Here is a 19,179-nt window from a genome sequence, read left to right as displayed (position 1 = left end):
AAGTTTTTTTAATAGAGTGTCACCTAGTCCCACCTTGAAACCTATTGTGTGTCGTAGACCAATAAATGATTGTTAAAATGTATATAGTCACAAATGCCACATTTGACCACAACTCTTACAATTTGCATTTATAGATCATAACCTCAAATGAGAATATGCAATGTTTTTTGCCGTTTGGAACACAATGAAGAAGAAAATTGTGAAGTAGGGTCCCATTTTGCATTGCATTTAAGCCACAGTATTAGTCACTAGCTATTTTGGGGGGCTATAGTGTAGCCAGAGTAATATTGTTTTATAATGGAAACTGCTGAAGAGCATGCTCTGTGGGAGAAAAAATGCGATTATCTTAGATTTTTAGGTTGTTTTAACTCGTGCTACGACTTTTTTTATAGAATCTTGATCTGCTAAACATATTCCCATCCTTTTTTTGCTTCTAACTTTTTGAGAAAAAAAATTAAAACCCGATTTTCCCTTAAAAAAAGGAGCTGCCACGGCCATTTTTTCAAAAAACCTTCCTCTCCCTATTCTTAACTTATATCAAAAGACTAAATCAAAAAATCTTGTTCCGTTCGCGAGTTATTCAATTTGGCCAAGAAAAGTGGTCGTCTGGACCATAGTGCAATGTTAGCAAGGAGGAATGGCATATGTATTGCATGCATACATACGTACATTCATACATACACATGCATATGTACATGCATACATACTCTTCGAGTACCGAGAATAAAGTAACCGTAAATGTATCGGTTTTTCTTACCTTTTGGGCAACATTATTATGCCATTACGTTTTCGTTAGCAGCATATGCTGATCGTCTTCCTCACACTTGGAGTGGTCGACGATTTTGTTTTTTCGTCGAAGGAATTAACGGGACCGTCAGTCTACGTAAGAGCGCGGCGATTTTCGAGAGAACAATTTACGAAACGAATACGAATACGATATCGCACATAACCAAAGGAATTTAAATAATTTCAAGCACGTTTCAATGAGCACATATGTATGTATTTTGGGTAGATTAGTGTAAGGTGAGGCATAACTGGAGTGAATTTCGTGTTGACACACTAACAAGAGAGAGAGAGAGAGAGAGAGACAGATCGCCAAGACCTCACCCCACTTCTCCGAGACACTTGGTACGAGAGAGCGTCAACGCGCTGCGCTCGCTCCCTTTTTATTGCTTTTCTCCTCTTTGCTTTCAACTCTGCGCCGAATTTTTTGCACATACAAGCACACATTGCCATAGATCACGTTTAAGACAACAGCAACAAAAATATTTCTGCATAGAATAATATACTCATGCAGATTTTGTTCATCAATTGTACAATACTTTTTAATTTTCACTTTAGCCTATTTCCTTATTTTGCCTTCGTCGCTATGCCTTTTGTATGCCATTTTGCCGTCGGCTGCGTCTCTCTGGATCAGGAACGTTTTCTTGCCATTTTTGCGCCCTTTTCTTATGAATCACTGCACTGCCCTTTTTGCTAGATCACTTCACTGCACCACTTTACACTACACTGCACTACATCACTGCGCGACAATTTTCCCGTAGAATTTTTCATCCATTTCCCGATTTTCGCGACCCGCAACGCGCAGCTAACTTAAAACCGCGTGCTTGTTCCGATCGAAAAATTGAAAGAACATTCCATGATCTCTTTTGATGCGCTTCGGAATTTCTCTCTCATTCGAATTCGACTTTCGTGTTCTCCCTCTCCCTACCACAAGCCATCGAAAGTTTGATGAGTGAGTGCTAATGCAACGGTGAATGTCGAAAAGGGGTAAGTTCTGTGTATCATTTTGGCATGTGTTTGGAGAGGGGAGTCGAAGCACCGCGTATCATACAGAGAGAATGGAATGTTCTAGAAACTAAGCCGCCGGCGCAGTTTTAATGCGCTCTCACACTCTGTTCTTTTGATGAATTCGACTTGTTAATTCACCTGTGTATGGTGGAGATGGGTGAGGAAGAGGAAAGCAGAAGCTAAGCAGACCATATATGTAAGTTTCTAGAACATTCCATGCTGGACTTCGACTTTTTCTTCTCCCTCTCCTACTTCAAGATAGCGAACGTTTATGCTTTTGATGAGTGACCACTTGTTAATGCAACGGTGAATGGCGAGGAGGGGAGATTGCTGTGCCATGGTTTGGCATGAGGAAGGAGAGTAGAGAGGAAGCAGCGCGAGCGATTTCAGAAAGGGACAAAATTTAACAGAGGGAAGGGACTAGAGACCGGTGCATATATTTTGCTCTCAAACTAATGTATGGGTATGGATGTACATTTATACATATGTATACATACATAAATACATATGTATGTATGTACATATGTAAGCATGCATATCGTATTTTCGTAATGGTTTCTTTTGCAATGGTTTGGTGGATGCTTTTCAGAAATATGTACTTTAAAAAAATTAACCAGATCTCTAGACGATTTCTCTCACCGCAACAAACCCGATTGCTAGCGGCAATATTTGCTACCAATTTTCGGTACAAACTGCGTTTGGAGCCGGTGGTCAATGCCGAAAGATCCGACTACCTCGGCCATATGATGCTGATGTAGGCATCTGTCCGGAGGAGGCACACCCAATGGACCGCCGAAGTTGCCGTTGTCGTTGCCGCCCAGTCTGACGGCGGTCAGTTTTCCAATGGACACACAAACACCTGGCAGCAGTTGACTGGCAGCAAACGAAAATGGATTGTTTTTTCCTGGCGCTGCTGCTAATGTTGACTCTGATGGACGCGGGGCAGCCCAAGGACGTCCGCTGTCCCTGGTGCGATGCTGTTTACAGTGGCTCCCAGGGGCAACCTTCGACAGACAGTTGACGACTGGGCGTGGCTTCTCGTTGGGAACTCTGCCGACTGTCACATGACTTTCTGCTGCTCTATCGACGACTTTTAAAATCTGAGGCTAAAAGCACTTGAGAACCCATCTAAAAACGATACAGTTCTGGCTGAAAAGCTCGCACGATGGCATCCATATTTAAGCGAAAGTCATTTGGCTTAACTTTTGTTTGGGAAAACTTTTGCAAAGCAAACGAAGAAACGAACAAAAAACGCTGGCCAAGTACTCCTCCGTATATCGACTACTAGGTAAATAGAAAATTCAATTTGAAACGATTGCTTACTAGGATATCGAACAACGAGGCCTGTTCGCAGCTCCCCTGCCTTGGGCAGAACTTTCCACAGGCAATCCTCCAGCATAGCATACGCTCCTGCACTCCAGCACTCCAGCACTCCAGCTCCCATTCCCATTCCCATCATGCCAGCATGCCAACATACCAACATGCCACTTCCTTCTGCAACCCGATTGCCACTCACCAAGTTGGCCACAAACAAACTTCCTGTAGCACACACACAGACACACGTAGCGTTATCGCCTAGCCCACGGGCCAATATCTAAGTGAAAACACAGATCAACAGGACGACAATCAGCAGAGAAGGAGCAGCAGAAACATATTCCCAAACCCATACCCAATCGCAGTCCTCGCACCTGAAACGTAGGCGGCTTTAGACAAGCCAAAGACAAGGCCAAAGGGCCCAAAGGCATCTCTGTCTATCTTACATGCCAGCCAGGATACAGGATACAAATTGTGCGCTGCCCTGCCCTGTCCTGCCCCCCTGCACGTTCTCTTAGACTGGTGGGAGAGGCGCGCGCGAGCCCCCTTGCCACAAGGGGCAATGTCTATTTTTGCACGTATTACGGCCAGTTGCATTTCTTGGATTGCATTTAAGCAACATTTATGCATTTTTAATGTGACAGCTAAAATGATGAGACGGCAGGCGGCAGCCAAGCCGACCTGCTTTCCTGCTGTCAGCATGTGTTCACCTGCCTCGGGACTTGTGCCCTCCAGCCTTAGCCAGGACCTGTGCAAGGCCAGCTGGCCTCGAGCCTCATGCATTTACCAGTGTCAAGAAAGTTTCACCCCCGACCCACTCTTTCAGTAAATCATTGGATAATGTGCCTGGGATTTCCGGTGGCCCCTGGGCACATCCTGTGTGATATATTGGATGGATCATACAAATTCTGTTCGTGGAAATGACTCGAGCTCGAGCTCGAAATCAATAGAATTTGCTGCACAAAATTTCGCTACGAAGAATGTGAATATTTAACGATTTGCTTGACCGAGCAGCAGCAGCTGCTTTTGGCCATTATACAAGGATTACAGCCTCGGCCCACAGTTCTCCTCGCTGCCATATTGGACCAATGTATTAATGGGCCACTTCGGGCCCCCGCACACAAATGAGCAGAGAAACCTGACCACAATAGAGTGCCAACTAGGCGCGTGCATAATCATTGCAATTTTGTATGCTTTGCCCCAGTCCCAGTCCCAGTCCCAGTACCAGTGCCAGCCCTAGCGCCACATTTCCACAATCGGTTTCCTTTTGAACGTGGGCCAATGCCACGCAACAACCGCAAAAAGCAACGGACTAATATTGGTCCAGTGGCATGGACACTGGGTGGTCTGGGATGGTGGGTGGGTGGCCATTCCCTGTAAGTACAAGCATGCAATGGTTTTTGTGCCCGGCGCCAATTGCAATGGCAGGCGGCAACAACGACTGTGCAACTTTGGTGTTTATTAGCATGATTAACCCAGGCCACACTTGCCGCACAAATTGTAGACGCATTGCATTTGGGTCAGAGCGGCAAGTGGCTAATGAGGGGGACAAAGTCCTTGTCAGGGAGAGCAGAGAGCGAGAGAGAGAGAGAGAGCGCGACAGAGTCTTGTAATTTGATTTCAACATCAACATCAGCCTGGGCTCAATCGTCGCCGCTGTTTGTTGGCCATTTGCGGATTGGCATTCTGGCATGACATTTGTTGGCACACACAGCAGCAATTCAACAAAACAGCAGAAATATGCACAAAGTTACACTGCACAACACAGCAACAGGAATACAATTAAAAATTGCAGCAGAAAATGTTGATTTTGCGTGCCATTTTGCTGGCACTAATTGGAGCGCTTAAAGCCAACTTATATTAGTTTTTAGAGGCGCAGGAGTAGATGTTCCCATGGTGTATTGTCGCACTTGGCTTGCTTCGTTTCATTTCCGGTTAACCACATCCTGCGTAATAAGCGGCACTTCCGCTCCGCAATGGACTTAAACTGTTGTTTTGCTGCTGCTGCTTCTGGCATTGTTTTCCCGCCCTGCTGCTGTTTTTATTGTGAGTCAAATTTTCGTTTAGCCAGCAGTAGACAGGGGAGCCGAGCTTTGACCAGGATGCTGCCACTTCCGAAGCGAAAGATAGGCAGACAGAGAGACAGAGCAAGGGAGATGGTCTCACAGTCTCAGAAGTTTTTGCGCTTTGCATGTGAATGGCACGTTTATGAGTCCTCCTCTTTTTGGCCAGGAGTACTTCTGCCATGTCCTTGGTCCATGCTGAATGTAAAGAGAACCCAGAGCCGACAACTGGAGTTGCATTTTTATTTGCATTTCCAGTTGGAGTGGAGTGGAGTGGATGTTGTGCCGCTGTAATAGTCTGTGTAGGACATGGCACTTGCTTACGGAAGTTGAAGGAGTGTTTACGGGAGAAACAATAGCAGGAGGTAGCAGAGAGGAGCAATGGATAGTTGCTTGCTGTATACGCTCTATAAATTCAATTTAATTTCCTGCATTTCTCTGCCCTGTAATTGTTGGCATAATTAACCATACCATTGAGCATTCGTAACCAGCTGCAGACATTAACATATTGGGAGCCAAGTTCGGGGCAGAAGAAAGCCCGTTAAATAATGGTTAATTGCATTGTAATTGCGTTGCAAGTTTGCGGCACCAACCGGGTGTTCGAGTGGCTTGAGGCCGCACGCTTTTGCCGTATTATAATAGACCCACAGCCGGTCCATGCCCCCCCACCCAACATATGTTGCACAATCATTTTATTTGCACGAATTAAGCAGTTTGCTGCGTGCTGCTGTGGTGCACGGTGGCCCCAGATGAATCCCTTGGGTCTTATCTTTATCTGTTAGCCCAAAATGGTTGCTTGGTTCCACTGTCCCACGACTGCAGGACGTCTGCTGCTGTGGCTGCAACGCGGCTGTGCACTTGTGCGTGCTGCCACTGCCATTACCGATGCCGAGCCTCTGTCTCTGTCTCTGTCCCTGCCTCAACGGCATTAGCATTCATGTGCGTGTCTCCCAGGACTTGCAGTCTGGCATGCAGGTCCTGCCCAAAAAAGAAAGCCACAAAAGCCATTGCAGCTGCCGTCGAGGCTGGGGCACAGCGTTGGGGGTTAACTGGCATTAATGTCAGGCAGGGGATAGCCATTCTGCAGCTCCAAGTCGGTGGCCAAACCACTTGGAAAATTGCTGAAATGCCATCATCAGCACAGCAGCACAGGAAAAGCGTTTTTGGCCCACCCACAAAATTCCATTGCCATTACATATCGAAAGCGCTATTAAAATGTTTCCAAAAGGTATTTTAGGAAAGTATTTTCGAAAGTATTTTGAAAATATGCCAAAACTGAAACTGAATGTGTCACATCGGTGCTGGGGGAGGCAGTTAATGTTTGTAAGTAGACTTTTTCCGGCTACACTTCATTCATATTTGATTCAGTTCAGAGTTGGACAGAGTTCATCGTGGAGAGAGTTCATCCAGTTTGTGGCCAAAATTTCAAGTTGTTTCTGAGTGTAAATTGTTGCAAGAACTTTCATAAATGGAAGGTAAGTGTGGGAGAGTTGTGTAGTGGAAAATGAACACTTAGAACATTTAAAGAAAAAGTCAAAAATATATTTTAGCTGCATCGCACTCTGCGCGTCATATCCAAAACTTGAAGCGTTTTTTGCGTAAATTAGATTGGTTTAGCTGTGTGAGGCTTCAGGTATCCCAGTACCTCTTCTCTAGTGAATATTTTCCATCTGCTGTTATCAGAATCAATGAAAACCACCGCTCCATGCTGTCTGTCAGCTCCCTGTGGCATGGCCAGAGGCATTCAAAGCGACCAAAAAGTATTCCCCCAACTGGGTCAAAGTTTCCGTTAGTCAGGCAAGAGCAATTTACGCGCCGAAAACTGAATAGAAATATAGAAATATTGCGGGCTGGGAAAAACTCAGTCTAGCCGTAAACTGATTTCGTGGCAAACCGTCGACGGTTTTGCTCATATTGATTTTATATCAAACAGCTACGCGACGCGATGATTATCGATGGGTGGGCCCCTTGCGCCCTGGGACCCCCTGGGAGTGCGTGTTGTGGGAATGCGTGGCGTGTCTGTCACGAATCGACAGCTTGCCAATTGGCCAACAGTCTGCAGACTTTAGTCTAGCGCCGACTGCCACTTCTGATGCGTGCCCGCAAGCCGAACGCCCAGGAGCGGGAACAGCTGCGTCGCCAGCGCTCCGAGGCGCGACTGATAATGGCGCGTTGCAAGGAGCGAGGTGCAGAATCTTCCGGAGATTGCTTATCATTAAACTGATTGAATTTCCCTTTTTGCAGGCTTTGAGTATGTGGTTAATCCGCCAGAAGCGCCGACGGTTGCCTTCGGTCGAAAAATCAAGCGATCGCCCAGCGGCACATTCATTGGCGACAAAGAAGTGGAGCCGCCGCCAGGTCCAAGTCCCTTTACGTATGACTGTGTCAAGGAAATTGGCTTCAAGGTGAGAAAAGAGGGAACAAGGTTTAATGGGAATTGCTTATTTGTTTCTTAACTTTAGTACCCCTCGAAGTCTGGCTTCTCAGCGCTGGCCAGCAAAACGTCACGTTTGCCAGGGGCCAGGGACTTGGGCTATCCACCGCTGGGCAGCTATGATGAGCAGTACAAGCGGACACAGCATGCTTATACCTTCAACAAGCAGCAGCTGCACCACGAGCCCAAGTGGGTGACTCCAGGGTAAGCAGCGCTTTAATGACAACTGCAGATGGAAGATTCCAATGGGAATTCGACTATTTTGTAGGCCCTCCACCTATCCGTACAACTTGAAGTACCCCCCATGGAATGTGGATATGGCCTTTGGCAGCAGTTGTGTCATTTGGCCAGCGGTTGCCGTCTTCTGTAGCGCCTTCAACACCTCCCTGTGCATGGTGTGTGGCGAGCGGCCGCTGGGCGATTACTTTCACAGCTTCAGCAGCGAAAAGGACATGTGCCGCAAGTGCATGCATGCCACACAGGCTGTGATCCGTAAGTGCGACCTTGGGGTCGTGGAGCGTTGCATTAAGCTGCGCGACATCAAGCAGTTTGTGCCCGCGCGCAGTTGCAGCTTCTTCCACGATCACAATGGCACGACGGCAGCCACGGAGCGGACATCGCGCAAGGAGCTGCGTGACAAGATACGCGTTGAAAATTATTTGTATCGCTACACACAGAAGACAGTTTAGAAAATAATAATAATAGAATAATGGAAACCACCGATGATGCCATTCAATGCACAACAAAAAGTTCTTTGTGTTTTTTGCTGCTCGAACATTTCAGGCGCATTTCCGGCACTTTAGCTTCCGCTCTCTCTCACTCGCTCGCTTCCGCTTCAGTAACGTTAACGAGCATAAAGTTACCAGGTTGCTTGACACACACGTGGCCACACAGAAAGGTACAACGGACCAAGGCTGCAGGCACACTGTCAACCATTCAGCAGACCATTTATGACATTAGCATCGCCATCAGAGCGGAGCTTCCATGTTGCATGTTGCTTCGCTTTGCATGTAGTCAAGCAGTGCCCCAGTCCTGTGCAGACTTCTTGGCACACATTTGACCACAATCGAGCACATTTTGCAGCTTGAGGCAAGTCAAATTAACCCCACACTGACAGCAAGTCAGGTTGGCTCTTTTTAAACTCTTTAAGAAGAGTTTCAGATAGAGCTTATGCCGAGTAAAACTCTGCAAATTGATACTTTCGAGACAAACACAGAATAAACTTCTAAATTATCTTAATCTGAGATCTTCCAATATAATTTTAAGCTCAAAACTTTCCATGCAGCCACCGATATAAAAGATTGTGAAGAGAATTCAATTTATTGCATCATTTATTTTGTATTTCAAAACTTATAAGACTTATTAAATAAATAAATAAAAAGTACGAGGAGGAACGTTGTGAGATGCGTTGAGACGAGTCACTATATCCCTATGATTGGTGCTGATCAAGAATATATTAACACCAAATATGGTTATAAAATGTTCCTTCTGTGACCACAAGTCTTTTATAACCTAAAACTCTTAGAGTATTGCGAGGGAACACTTTACTATATTTTAAAAAATTTGATATCTTGGTTCGTTGATCGATTGACAAACAAAAAAGAACAGCCACTGTGATATAAATTGTGCGAAACTTGAACTACATCAGCAGCAACCGTTCCCTTCTTTTTGAACAATTTTCAATTGAGCACTTTCGGTGTGGGGGGCGGGTTTAGTGTTGTGTTTCCATCAGGGCGTAGATGACAAATCGTTGAACTTGGCCGTGCAACCAAAAAGAACAGCCACTGTGATATAGAAATGTCAAAGATGTTGGATAATATATCAGCAGCAGCGGTTCCCTGCGGTTGGGGTACACGGCATGTGGATGGATGGGTGTTCACTCGAGACACTGAAACAACACTGAAATTCCTTGGCTGTTTGGCACTTTAGGTACAAAAAGAACAGCCACTGTGATATATAGAGTTGGGTAGGACATACAGCACAGCAACTATTCTCTCTACTTCAAAGGCTGAGCATCGGAATGGAGGGGGAATATGGATATACGACTGCGAGTATGTTGATTTGGGTGCAAAACATGCGCTATAAAGGAAAATCACTGTGATATGTAACGGTGTATTAACGCATATCACAACGATCGTTCCTTTTAGCGTATGGCCCCTGGTATGCTGGAAACAAACTTGACACTGGGGTTTGGTCTGGGGATTGCTGCAAATGCCACAACGAACTTCAATGGTTGTCTAGCTTTATGATCAGAGAAATCACCTAAGGCTGGACGACCAAAGAAACTAATTGCAACCACCCGAAGGTATCAAATCTTGGGAGTATACACTTCTCAGTCACTTCTTTCGGCATGTTGAACATTCTAAAATTATAGCACGAGTGTTCGGTCTAGTCACTTCGCTGGAACGAAAGCCCTGGGGTTAACAAGCGACCATACCGACAATCGCCATTTAATTTTAAAATTCTTGAAGCTCGTGGCACATTTTTCGTCACTGTTTTAAAACTTTCTTGTAGCACTTGTTGTTGCGGCTGCAATCTTGAGACACACTTTGCCCAGTGATGAGGATCACGTTGACATAACTGTACAAAATGCATCCCAAGATCGTTGCCAGGACGGAGCTGTTCACAATTTGCGCTGGGCCATTCGCTGATTGTTTCTACTTTGGTGGATTATAAGACAAACTTCACCCAGTGCTGCTAGCAAGTTGGCAAAACTGAACAAGGTTTATCGTATAATGGTTCCGAATTACTTTCACTTGTGAACACCTCACACGCTGAAGGTGCGTTGGTAACTGATGATCTATCTGCCGGACATGCCATCTTTTATAGTCCGTATTGATCCGGCAGCGATCTGCTACCTGTGGGTGGCGGGCGGTTACCTGTGTAAGGACTGTTCGCTTTTCCGCGAATTTGCTGCCGTCTCGCGACCTTCGGCGACCTTAGTGAAAATTTTGCAACTTAATCCGTGGCCATAAACGGATTAATACGAGTCCAGCTCGGGGCTCCGGGGGAAAAACGCGCAGCTGTGTCGCGCACAAATTCGCAGAAGTGCAATTAGTTGAGGCGCTCAAGACAAAAGAAGGGATCGCCGCGCCGTCTGGTTAATTTGTTAGTTATCGAGAAGGGAAGCACATTTCGTGATACTTAGAATGAAGTACTTAGACATGACACCCATGCAATTCCAGTAGGCTGTTTACTGCCTGACTCTGGTGACTGTACCAAATGCAAAAGGGCTTAATGCAGTTTTGCTCAGCAGCGGCCTTGATACTGGCCATGTTTAAGTGGCTGAAGTGCACACCTGTTGAAATTGTAGCTACTCGTAAAACAAAATAATGTTCATTTTAACATTGTTGCTGCATTGGCGTATGGAATTCCGGTTAGGACTGTACCAGGGGTTATGAGACGAATAAATTACTTTCGCATTGAACTTCTTCAACTTTATTCATGGTTATAATGACAATATATGTGAATACAAATAATTTAAAAGGGAACTTTACAGAATTATTTTAATTTCTTCACAGTTATTAATCATAATAAATATAAAAATATTTATAAATATATTAATTTAATAAATTGTATTCAATCAAAATACAATAATAAATACATTTTATTTTCAAACGAAATTGTGAATATTTATTATTTATTATTATGGTGGCTGACTTTATAGTATTTATTATTATGTTCACATTTCTTTATTTGTTCAACATTAACAATTCTCTGTTAATAGTTTATACAAAAAAATCATTAAAATTAAAAGAAAAGAAGACAATTATTATAAGATAGATTTTAATTCACACATAATATGTGTAATAATTCATTAATTTTATTACTTAAACAATTGAAAAGACAAAGGTACAGAAATATGTTGATTTTCTTTATTTATTCAACATTAATAGTTATCTATACATAAAAAATTTAGAATTAAAAGAAAAGAATGACAATATTACAAGTTAATTGTTATAATTATAAGGAATATTTGAGTGTGGTACAATTTTTTTTTATTATATTTAATCAAAACAATTCTAAAGGAAACGTGTTGAGCGTAAAATGATACACAGAAGACTCATATTTTATTGCATTTCCCTTATGTCAGCGTTTTGTGTCACATTATTATAAATAGTTCATATTCCAAACAAAGCATTCCAATAATACTAGAGAAAACAATACGTAGGTAAATATAATACAAAATCTAACACAAAGGACTCCACATTCTATCGGCTGTGAACCCATCGTTAAGTGAATAAAATGCACAACATTGGAATATTCAGTGTAATATTTATCGCTCTGACAGCAGTAGTCGTGAGTTACACCCCATTTTCGGTGTTGATCTTAATCTATTAATCCAAACCCCACAGTGCCTGAGAGTAAAAGAATTCCTGGCTATGCCAGTGTCCTCAACTAAGCAGTTCGGTGAGCATTTGGGATGCACAACAGCGGAGAAGATTGCGCTGGAAACTAGAACAGTTCGGGGTCGATCCAGCAATAAGGCCTGGGGAATTTGGATGAATCAGAGTCCAAACAAGAAAATACAAAATATGATCATGGCGGGGGCCACATCCACCACACGCAAGACAACCATTGCCACCATCGATACCAGTGTCAGACTATCCTTGAATTCTAGTGTAACAAATGGGACGATGCTGACAGACTTACGACTGTTTGAAGGTGCTGTCAGCGTGAGAGCAGGCAAAGGGGGTGGTGATGGTAAAGGTGGAGAAGGTAAAGGAGAGGGTGACAAGGGCGGGGGTAAAGAAGGTGGCGATAACGTGCAGTACGCTCCCCCCAAAGAGTTGACCGTCAAAATTCCAATGGTTAAACAGAATGAATACGGTCAGTGGGTTTTCGATCCATGGGCAGCGACCTTTGGCGTCATGTTTTTGGATACACGATTTGCGGCCAGAGCCGCTCACACACTGCCTCGCGTGGTGGTCGACTCCAATCCAATAAGGGAATATTATCCCCGCAAAAAGAATTTAAAAGAAGTCTGTGGCAACAAGAGCACGCTTTACCCTGGCGATAATGTGAAGGAGTGGCTAATGCGGCATCTGTCCAAGACAAAGTTGAAGTTTCGCCCCTTCCAGATGGGCCTGCGGCAGACAATGTACACATTTGCGTTTTCAGAGGTCTGCCACTCGGAACAATATTCAGATCTGCTGGGCTTCCTACAGTGCTCGATGCTACGCCATCAGCGAATGGAAGCTGAGTTGCCCAAATATGCAGAACAGCAGATAGCCATATCCTAATATTTCAGACATCAATTAGGCCTTCTCTAAGTGTTCCTCCATACGCCTCTCCAATAAAATGTGAAATAAAATTCAACTACAATTTGTTTTGATTTTTTTGTAGCTTTCGCTGTATATTTTGTTTTCTGGTTTTATTTGGTAAAATTAAATCAATATCTTTCATTTCATTTTGCAATTCTTTGTGTTGCTTTTGTTTGTTATTATTACCTTTTTTCAGATATCATTTTCTTAGAAAAACGAACATAATTGTTTCAAATTTTCAGCGTTGTACAACTAGAAAGGAGAAGAAAACAAATGTTTGAAAACTAGAAGATGGAAAAATGATAAAAGAATCTTCTTAATTGATTCAATAGGTTCATGGTGCAGCTGTCCTGCTTCTGGTTGTTCATCGTCCACGTCCGCTGACTCCACTCCACTCCTCTCCAACTCTACACGCACTCCTCAAACCAGCTGTGGGGAAGTAAAAAAGATGTACAAGATGTATTATTATTTGGACATTCGCTAGCGAAATTGTTCTCTGCCGCTAAAATCGATTGATTTTCGATTTCTTTATGCATTTGTTTCATTTTATAATTGGTTAACCGAATGGAACGGAACGTTAGCTTGTTGACAGAATAATGTTCAACAAAACTCTGAAGTGAAGTGTGATCGAAACCTGCACGGGGCAACAAAGACTGGCATTAGCATTTTTCATTTCATAATTGTAGCTCCACCCACTCACCGCTTTGTGTAAAATGTGTTGGGCTTCCACTTTCGTTTGGGGCACCCACTCAAATGCCCAGAAAATCAATTGGGGGGGAGAATAACTATGATAACTAATCCTTAAATGGTATGTTTAATAGCTTTTTACACTGCAAAGAGACATTAAATGGGATAGTTAGTATATTAGATGCATAATTGTTATCTATTTAAATATAATCATAACTTTTTTCCTTGCTAAATGCATTTTATTGAAAGGCCGAATCGGTTTACATTCTGTTTTTGGTGTTATGAAATTTGTATGCACATCGCTTAGCCCTTAAGCGGGAATATTTATATATGAATGTGTAACTTTATCCAAATTAAAGCTAAAATCATCCAACTTCCTGATAATTTACAGCCCTGAAATAACTTTTCAAATTCCTCTGATCGTTTATTTACTTTAACATAAAGACAAACAAATTTGACCTCAAGAATATCTAAAGTTTCCCGAAGAGAAATAAACAAACCCGAGGGCTACATTCATTTCCGTAAATAATATAAGAAATTTGTTTGAAAATAAAAATACCAAAAAGTGTAGATTTTTCTTTTGTTTTTCAACATTTAATTACTTTTTTTAAAAGTTTATTTTGATCAAAATGAATTCAATCATTTGCAGTGCATAAGTCTCTGAATGATATTACAGCTAAGAAACTGAAAGAAACTGAAGCTTAAATCTTTCCCCCTCATTGGTGTTGGGGAGAGTGAAATACTGTTTAAGGGTATGTAAATTAAAAATAGTAAATAGTCAAACAATTAGAGCATAGAGCAGTCTCGTGTCAAGGAAAGTCGGAATAAGTAACGCAAATGCACGGTAAATGCGAGGAGATTGGAGTCAAACAATGGGAACAACTTACAAGAAATTGTCGTGGCCGATGCAGCGGCTGGGGCGGCTGCTACAGAAACTGCTACCGTTGGAGTTGCTGTTGCTCCTGCCGATACTGTGGGAATGGCTCTGGCCAGTGTCTGCGTTTGTGGTAGCTGTTGCTGCTGTTGTTGTTTGTTGTCCTCATCATCATCTTCATCATCGTCGTCAATGTAATAGCAGATCTTGTTGCTGTCATTGCCGCCGCCACTGCCATTGCCACTGCCACCGCCGCCGCTGCCAAAACCGTTGCTATTGTTGTTGCTGTGTATGATGTGGGTGTGGGTGTGAGTGCTGCTGCTGCTGATCGTGGTTGCCGAATGTATGGTCGAATGTTTCATCGCCGTCTGCTGTTTGCGGTTGTGTCCGGTTATGCTTAGAGCCGCCGATAGACTCGATGCCGCATGCAGTATCGAGCGCTGATTGAAAATACTATTGGAGGCTGCCGCGGCAGCCGCATTGTTGTTCTTCCTAAACTTCTGATGCTGATGATGATGATGGTGAGCTGATGACTGCAGCGGCGGCAGTGGCGGTGGCGGCGGTGGCTGCTGTTGCGCCGGCGGTGGATGTAGCGTTGGCGGTTGTCACGAACATGCCACCTCCGTCGTTGTGGCAGTGCTGTTGTTTCCATTATTATGCGCCTGCGACTGCGGTGACGATTGCGCCTGCTGCTCCTGCTCCGAGCTGTCCAACTCGGAGCCATTCTTGCCCGATGTCTTGCCAAAACTTGGCGCATTCATTTGTGCCCCTGTGGGTGTCGTGGGCGTCTGGGCACCCAAATCGCTCGATGCATTCGAATTATCTTCCGTCAGCTGCATAAAACACACCAATAAATTAATCAAATAAAATCTACAATTACTATTTCTCGTACTTACCGATTCACTTAGCCTGTGGATCTTGGCGCCACTCTCCCGCCCACGATTGCCACTGGCTGGCTGTTGTGTCTGACTGCCCGGCGGCAGGGCTTCCTGCGACTGGGCCAACTCTGTCGAGAGTCGCTTGCGATTGGCTAGCAGTGTGTTGTTGAAGCTCGTGTGGCTCTCCATGCACTTGCGCTCACGCTTGAGGAAGTCAGCGTCCAAGTAGACAGTGAGCTGCTTGCGCTTCACATGCCGCGCATCGATGGCCATGCCCTCCTTGAGCATCTTGATGTTGACCTGAAAAAACGAAACAAAAAATCGATTAAACACCACACACACGATGTCTTTGATTTCCACTCTACTTACGCCATGCATGATCACGTGCTCTGTGAAATTCTGTATGCTTTCTGTGAGGTCCACGTTGAGGTTCTCCGAACGCTCAAACTCCAGACCAATGAACCACATGGAGCAGAAGGGCGACGCTGATACTGTGGCCTGGTTGGTCGGTGGTGGCTGCTGCTGCTGCTTTTGGTCGTCCTCGTTGCCGCTGTTGTTCTGCGAATTGTTGGCGCTCTCCCCCTTCTTCAGCTCAAAGCACTTTGGGTTGACGTGCGCCAGAGCAATGTGAGGATTTCGCTCCAAGTTGCCAATGAGCAGCCGCACCTTGGACTCGACTAGTCCGCACCACTCCAGGTGGTCATCGGCCGTCTGCGAGTTGACCAACAGCACTATAAAGTGCCGATATCTGTAAAAGAAGCTGGGAGCCTCAAAGAGACGCTCCCAGGAGGCGCGTCCAAGCATGATCTCATCCGTAATGTTCATGCCGCGTGTAAACTCGGTTAGCATGACCTTCTTGGTGGATTCGGACACATTAAATGTGGAATTCTGTTGTGGATACGCAGGCGTTATAATTGGCATCAGATGATAACGATCCGAAGCATTGACACGCGGATCCCAGACCTAAACAAACCGCAAAAGCAACAAATAAATCGATTAGAACGATTGGGGGAAGCTGAAACTTGTTTACATACTTGAAATCTGAGATTCACGTTGTCGGGGTGCTTCAGTAGCACCGGGTTGGGCCACTTCCAGCGCGAAAATACCAAGAAAAACTTGTGCACCAGGGTGGCAGCTGTTGCATTCGGGTACAGCTGGCAAGTGCGGGCCACCAGCATGGCCCAGGTGACGCCACCGAAGTAGCCCAGCGAATTAGAATAGATGCCGTGCTCTGCGGAAAAGATAATTAGTTAGTTTGTTGCAATATCTGCCGCTTGCTGGAACACTTACTCTTGGCCCACAGCTTGATGGTGCGCAAGGCTAGGCGAAAATTCTCTATGTTGGGCACCAGGGCCAGAATCTCGTCCGTCACACGGCAGCCGTTGAGGCTGCGCACCGAGCGATGATCCAGATTCCGAAGCAAATTATCATCGCGCAGATCAAAGTCGTCGGGTATCTCTTTGAGCGAGAGCCGCGCAAACAGCAAATCAATTTCGATGCCATCAAAGTTCATTTTGATGACAGGCACAAAGGCCTCTTCCACGGAGCGACACTCGGTGACCTCCGGCTGCTTCTTTAGCACCTCGAAGAAGCTCTGAAAGTAGTCGGTGCGCTCAATGTTGCGTGGTGCCACGCACAGGGCATCGATATCGGCTCCCTTGTGATGCACACCGAGGCGATACGACCCGAAGGTGTAGATCTTGCCGCCCAGCTTCTCGGCAGCCGACTCGGGCATGTTCTTGCTGACGGATATCTCCTTCACCCACTGCTTGACCAGTGTATTGAGCTTGGCCAGGATCTCCATGCGGTGGTTCAGCTCGTCCTGGCTCTCGAACACGTTGAACGGCTCCAGGGAGGCGCGAAGGTTCTCCGTCCGCTGCAGATCCGCGGGCTTAGGCTCTGCCAAGCTAATGGCCGACGTCATGCCCAACTGTTTGGCGGGCTGGCCGCCCCCCGAGGTAGAATTGCCATTGTGTTGATGCTGCTGGTAATGCTGCTGCTGCTGCTGCTGGTGCTGCTGATTCTGGCGATGTGTTGGTTCGGAATTCCACATTTTGTATAAAGTTGAGCTTAAAATATAGGTACTGGGGGTAGTTGGGGGATTAGTTGATGCTCTGAGGACCTTGTGTCGGTTGGTAATCTCACCTATCTAGGCTTAAAATGTATGTAATGTAGTATAATTAAGTTGCTCGTGTTGCTGCCCAAAAAAAATGGAATTGTATCTGTTGCCACTTGCTTTTTCCTGCTTCTTGCTCGTCTTCCACTTTGTTTACTTCTTCGTCTGCTTAATCCTGTGACTGTTTTGCGCTAAATAAAATGCTGAAAGCAGTGCAAAATAAAAGTTAAACAGAAAATTGCAATTTGCTTTTGTGCTGACGAAACTGCGATAAGATTTTGTACGCACACACCAGCAGCACCGTTATGTGAGAAAACAAAACAATGAACGCCAAGCGGCAGCTGGCCACACTGGAACGCACTCTCTCCTCTCTCTCTATCCCCAACACACTCTCTTCTTGCGCTTGGGGCATAAACAAATGCGTAAATAAATTAGCGCAAGAGATGTGTGGTGGGGTGCGGGCTGCGTGCAAAAGTGCCAACTAATCGTGGAAATGGCCAAACATAAACAAAGAAACCAAAAGCAGAGGCAAACGCATCTACATTTCCTTTGCAAATGCAGGCACTGAGCGCACCTCACGCGCTCCAGCTCACGCTCACGCACACACACCTACACACTGGCAGGCAAGCGTATACATACACGCCGAAAAACAAAATACATAAGAGGGGAGGGGGTGAAACTTTTATCTCTTTTATCTCACCTGCGCTGCGTCGTATCTTCTTGTGTGGGCTTCAATCTCCCAGCCAATCTTCAGGCCAATCGAATCCCGGCTACGGGACGCTCCTCCTGTACATATGGGCAATATATGTTCTTGTAATTTGGCAGCAGCGGGCTCGTCGTGTATTGTTGCCCATTCATGCGTCGTGGTTGGCGTCCGGCGTATGCAAACTTTTTGCAGCTCTCGTGTCTTTTGCTATCGCCTCCTCTGTCTTCTGGCTTACTCTGCCCTCTGCGCTTTTCACTATTTTCTTTTACCTCTTTTTACCACTGTGTGCGGCCTCTCGCGTTTTTTTATGCTACGTGACGTTCTCTGGCAGGCAAAGCAAACTGACGCACACGCATATAGTTGGGAGCAGAACAACAAGATCACTATTTGCCTATTGCTGGGGGATACTTTTGTGGCGTGGCGGTGGCACGATACTCGATTAGGGGGCACGACTTGCTTGCTTTTAATGTGCGCCAAACATTTTCTGCTGCCTTTTTTCTTTTGATTTGCGCGTTCTAGCAATTAATATGTGAGCAGTGTGACCGGGGAACTATCGATCAAATATACCTCAAAACCATCAAATATATACCAAAATATATCTTTTCATTAAAAAACACACCGTAAATATACCGTAATCTGAAATCACATTCAGCGATGTTGCTGTTCTTTTGGATATTATTAGCTAGTTAGAAATCTCAGCGCTAAAACTATAATTTTATCCGATTAATCAATCAATTCTTAACCGATATACCGTAAATATACAATGAACTCAGTTTCGTAGTCAAAAAGTCCTTAAAAGTATGTAATTAAATAGTCACCCTGGTGCTAGTAATTAAAATGTGAGCAGTGTGACCGCTCATGAATCGATAAAAATACCGCCTGACCGTCAGAAATATACTTAACTATATGAAATATACTGATGACAATCATATTCCTCAACTGTCAGTAGCGTAATCTTACGCCAATGATCTGATTATGGTGACATTTATAGACCCAATTTCCATCAATTAACACTGCATTCCAGGCGGAGCTACTTATCATATATTTTCGCT

General features: G+C 44.7%; 3 protein-coding genes across 4 annotated transcripts; 2 read left to right on the top strand and 1 right to left on the bottom strand.

Moving 5' to 3' along the window:
* The first annotated feature begins 6,483 nt into the window (after positions 1-6,483).
* Positions 6,484-8,322, top strand: LOC117890415. Of its 2 annotated transcripts, none has more exons than XM_034795229.1 (4): positions 6,484-6,643; positions 7,413-7,573; positions 7,631-7,806; positions 7,871-8,322. In XM_034795229.1, exons 1-4 carry the CDS (start codon positions 6,637-6,639, stop codon positions 8,289-8,291), a joined length of 765 nt encoding a protein of 254 aa, XP_034651120.1. In that variant the 5' UTR covers positions 6,484-6,636; the 3' UTR covers positions 8,292-8,322. The 2 variants fall into 2 exon arrangements, with proteins under 2 accessions (XP_034651120.1, XP_034651119.1); XM_034795228.1 differs by lacking the exon at positions 6,484-6,643 and adding an exon at positions 7,246-7,354.
* Positions 8,323-11,784: 3,462 nt separating this feature from the next.
* Positions 11,785-12,866, top strand: LOC117890611. Its single transcript, XM_034795551.1, has 2 exons — positions 11,785-11,901; positions 11,958-12,866. The coding sequence occupies exons 1-2, from the start codon at positions 11,848-11,850 to the stop codon at positions 12,843-12,845; spliced, it is 942 nt and encodes a 313-aa protein (XP_034651442.1). The 5' UTR covers positions 11,785-11,847; the 3' UTR covers positions 12,846-12,866.
* A 327-nt stretch (positions 12,867-13,193) lies between these two features.
* Positions 13,194-18,677, bottom strand: LOC117890450 (poly(A) polymerase beta). The gene is given in 9 exon segments (XM_034795288.1): positions 13,194-13,500; positions 13,567-13,696; positions 14,441-15,260; positions 15,324-15,605; positions 15,675-16,268; positions 16,340-16,536; positions 16,596-17,389; positions 17,451-17,624; positions 18,122-18,677. Coding segments are annotated over 6 exon segments (2,661 nt in total). The 5' UTR covers positions 17,359-17,389; positions 17,451-17,624; positions 18,122-18,677; the 3' UTR covers positions 13,194-13,500; positions 13,567-13,691.
* Between the last annotated feature and the right edge of the window lie 502 nt (positions 18,678-19,179).

This window comes from Drosophila subobscura, chromosome E, assembly GCF_008121235.1.
Source record: "Drosophila subobscura isolate 14011-0131.10 chromosome E, UCBerk_Dsub_1.0, whole genome shotgun sequence".
Lineage (NCBI taxonomy): Eukaryota > Metazoa > Arthropoda > Insecta > Diptera > Drosophilidae > Drosophila > Drosophila subobscura.
This window is presented reverse-complemented; position numbering and strand designations above follow the sequence as displayed.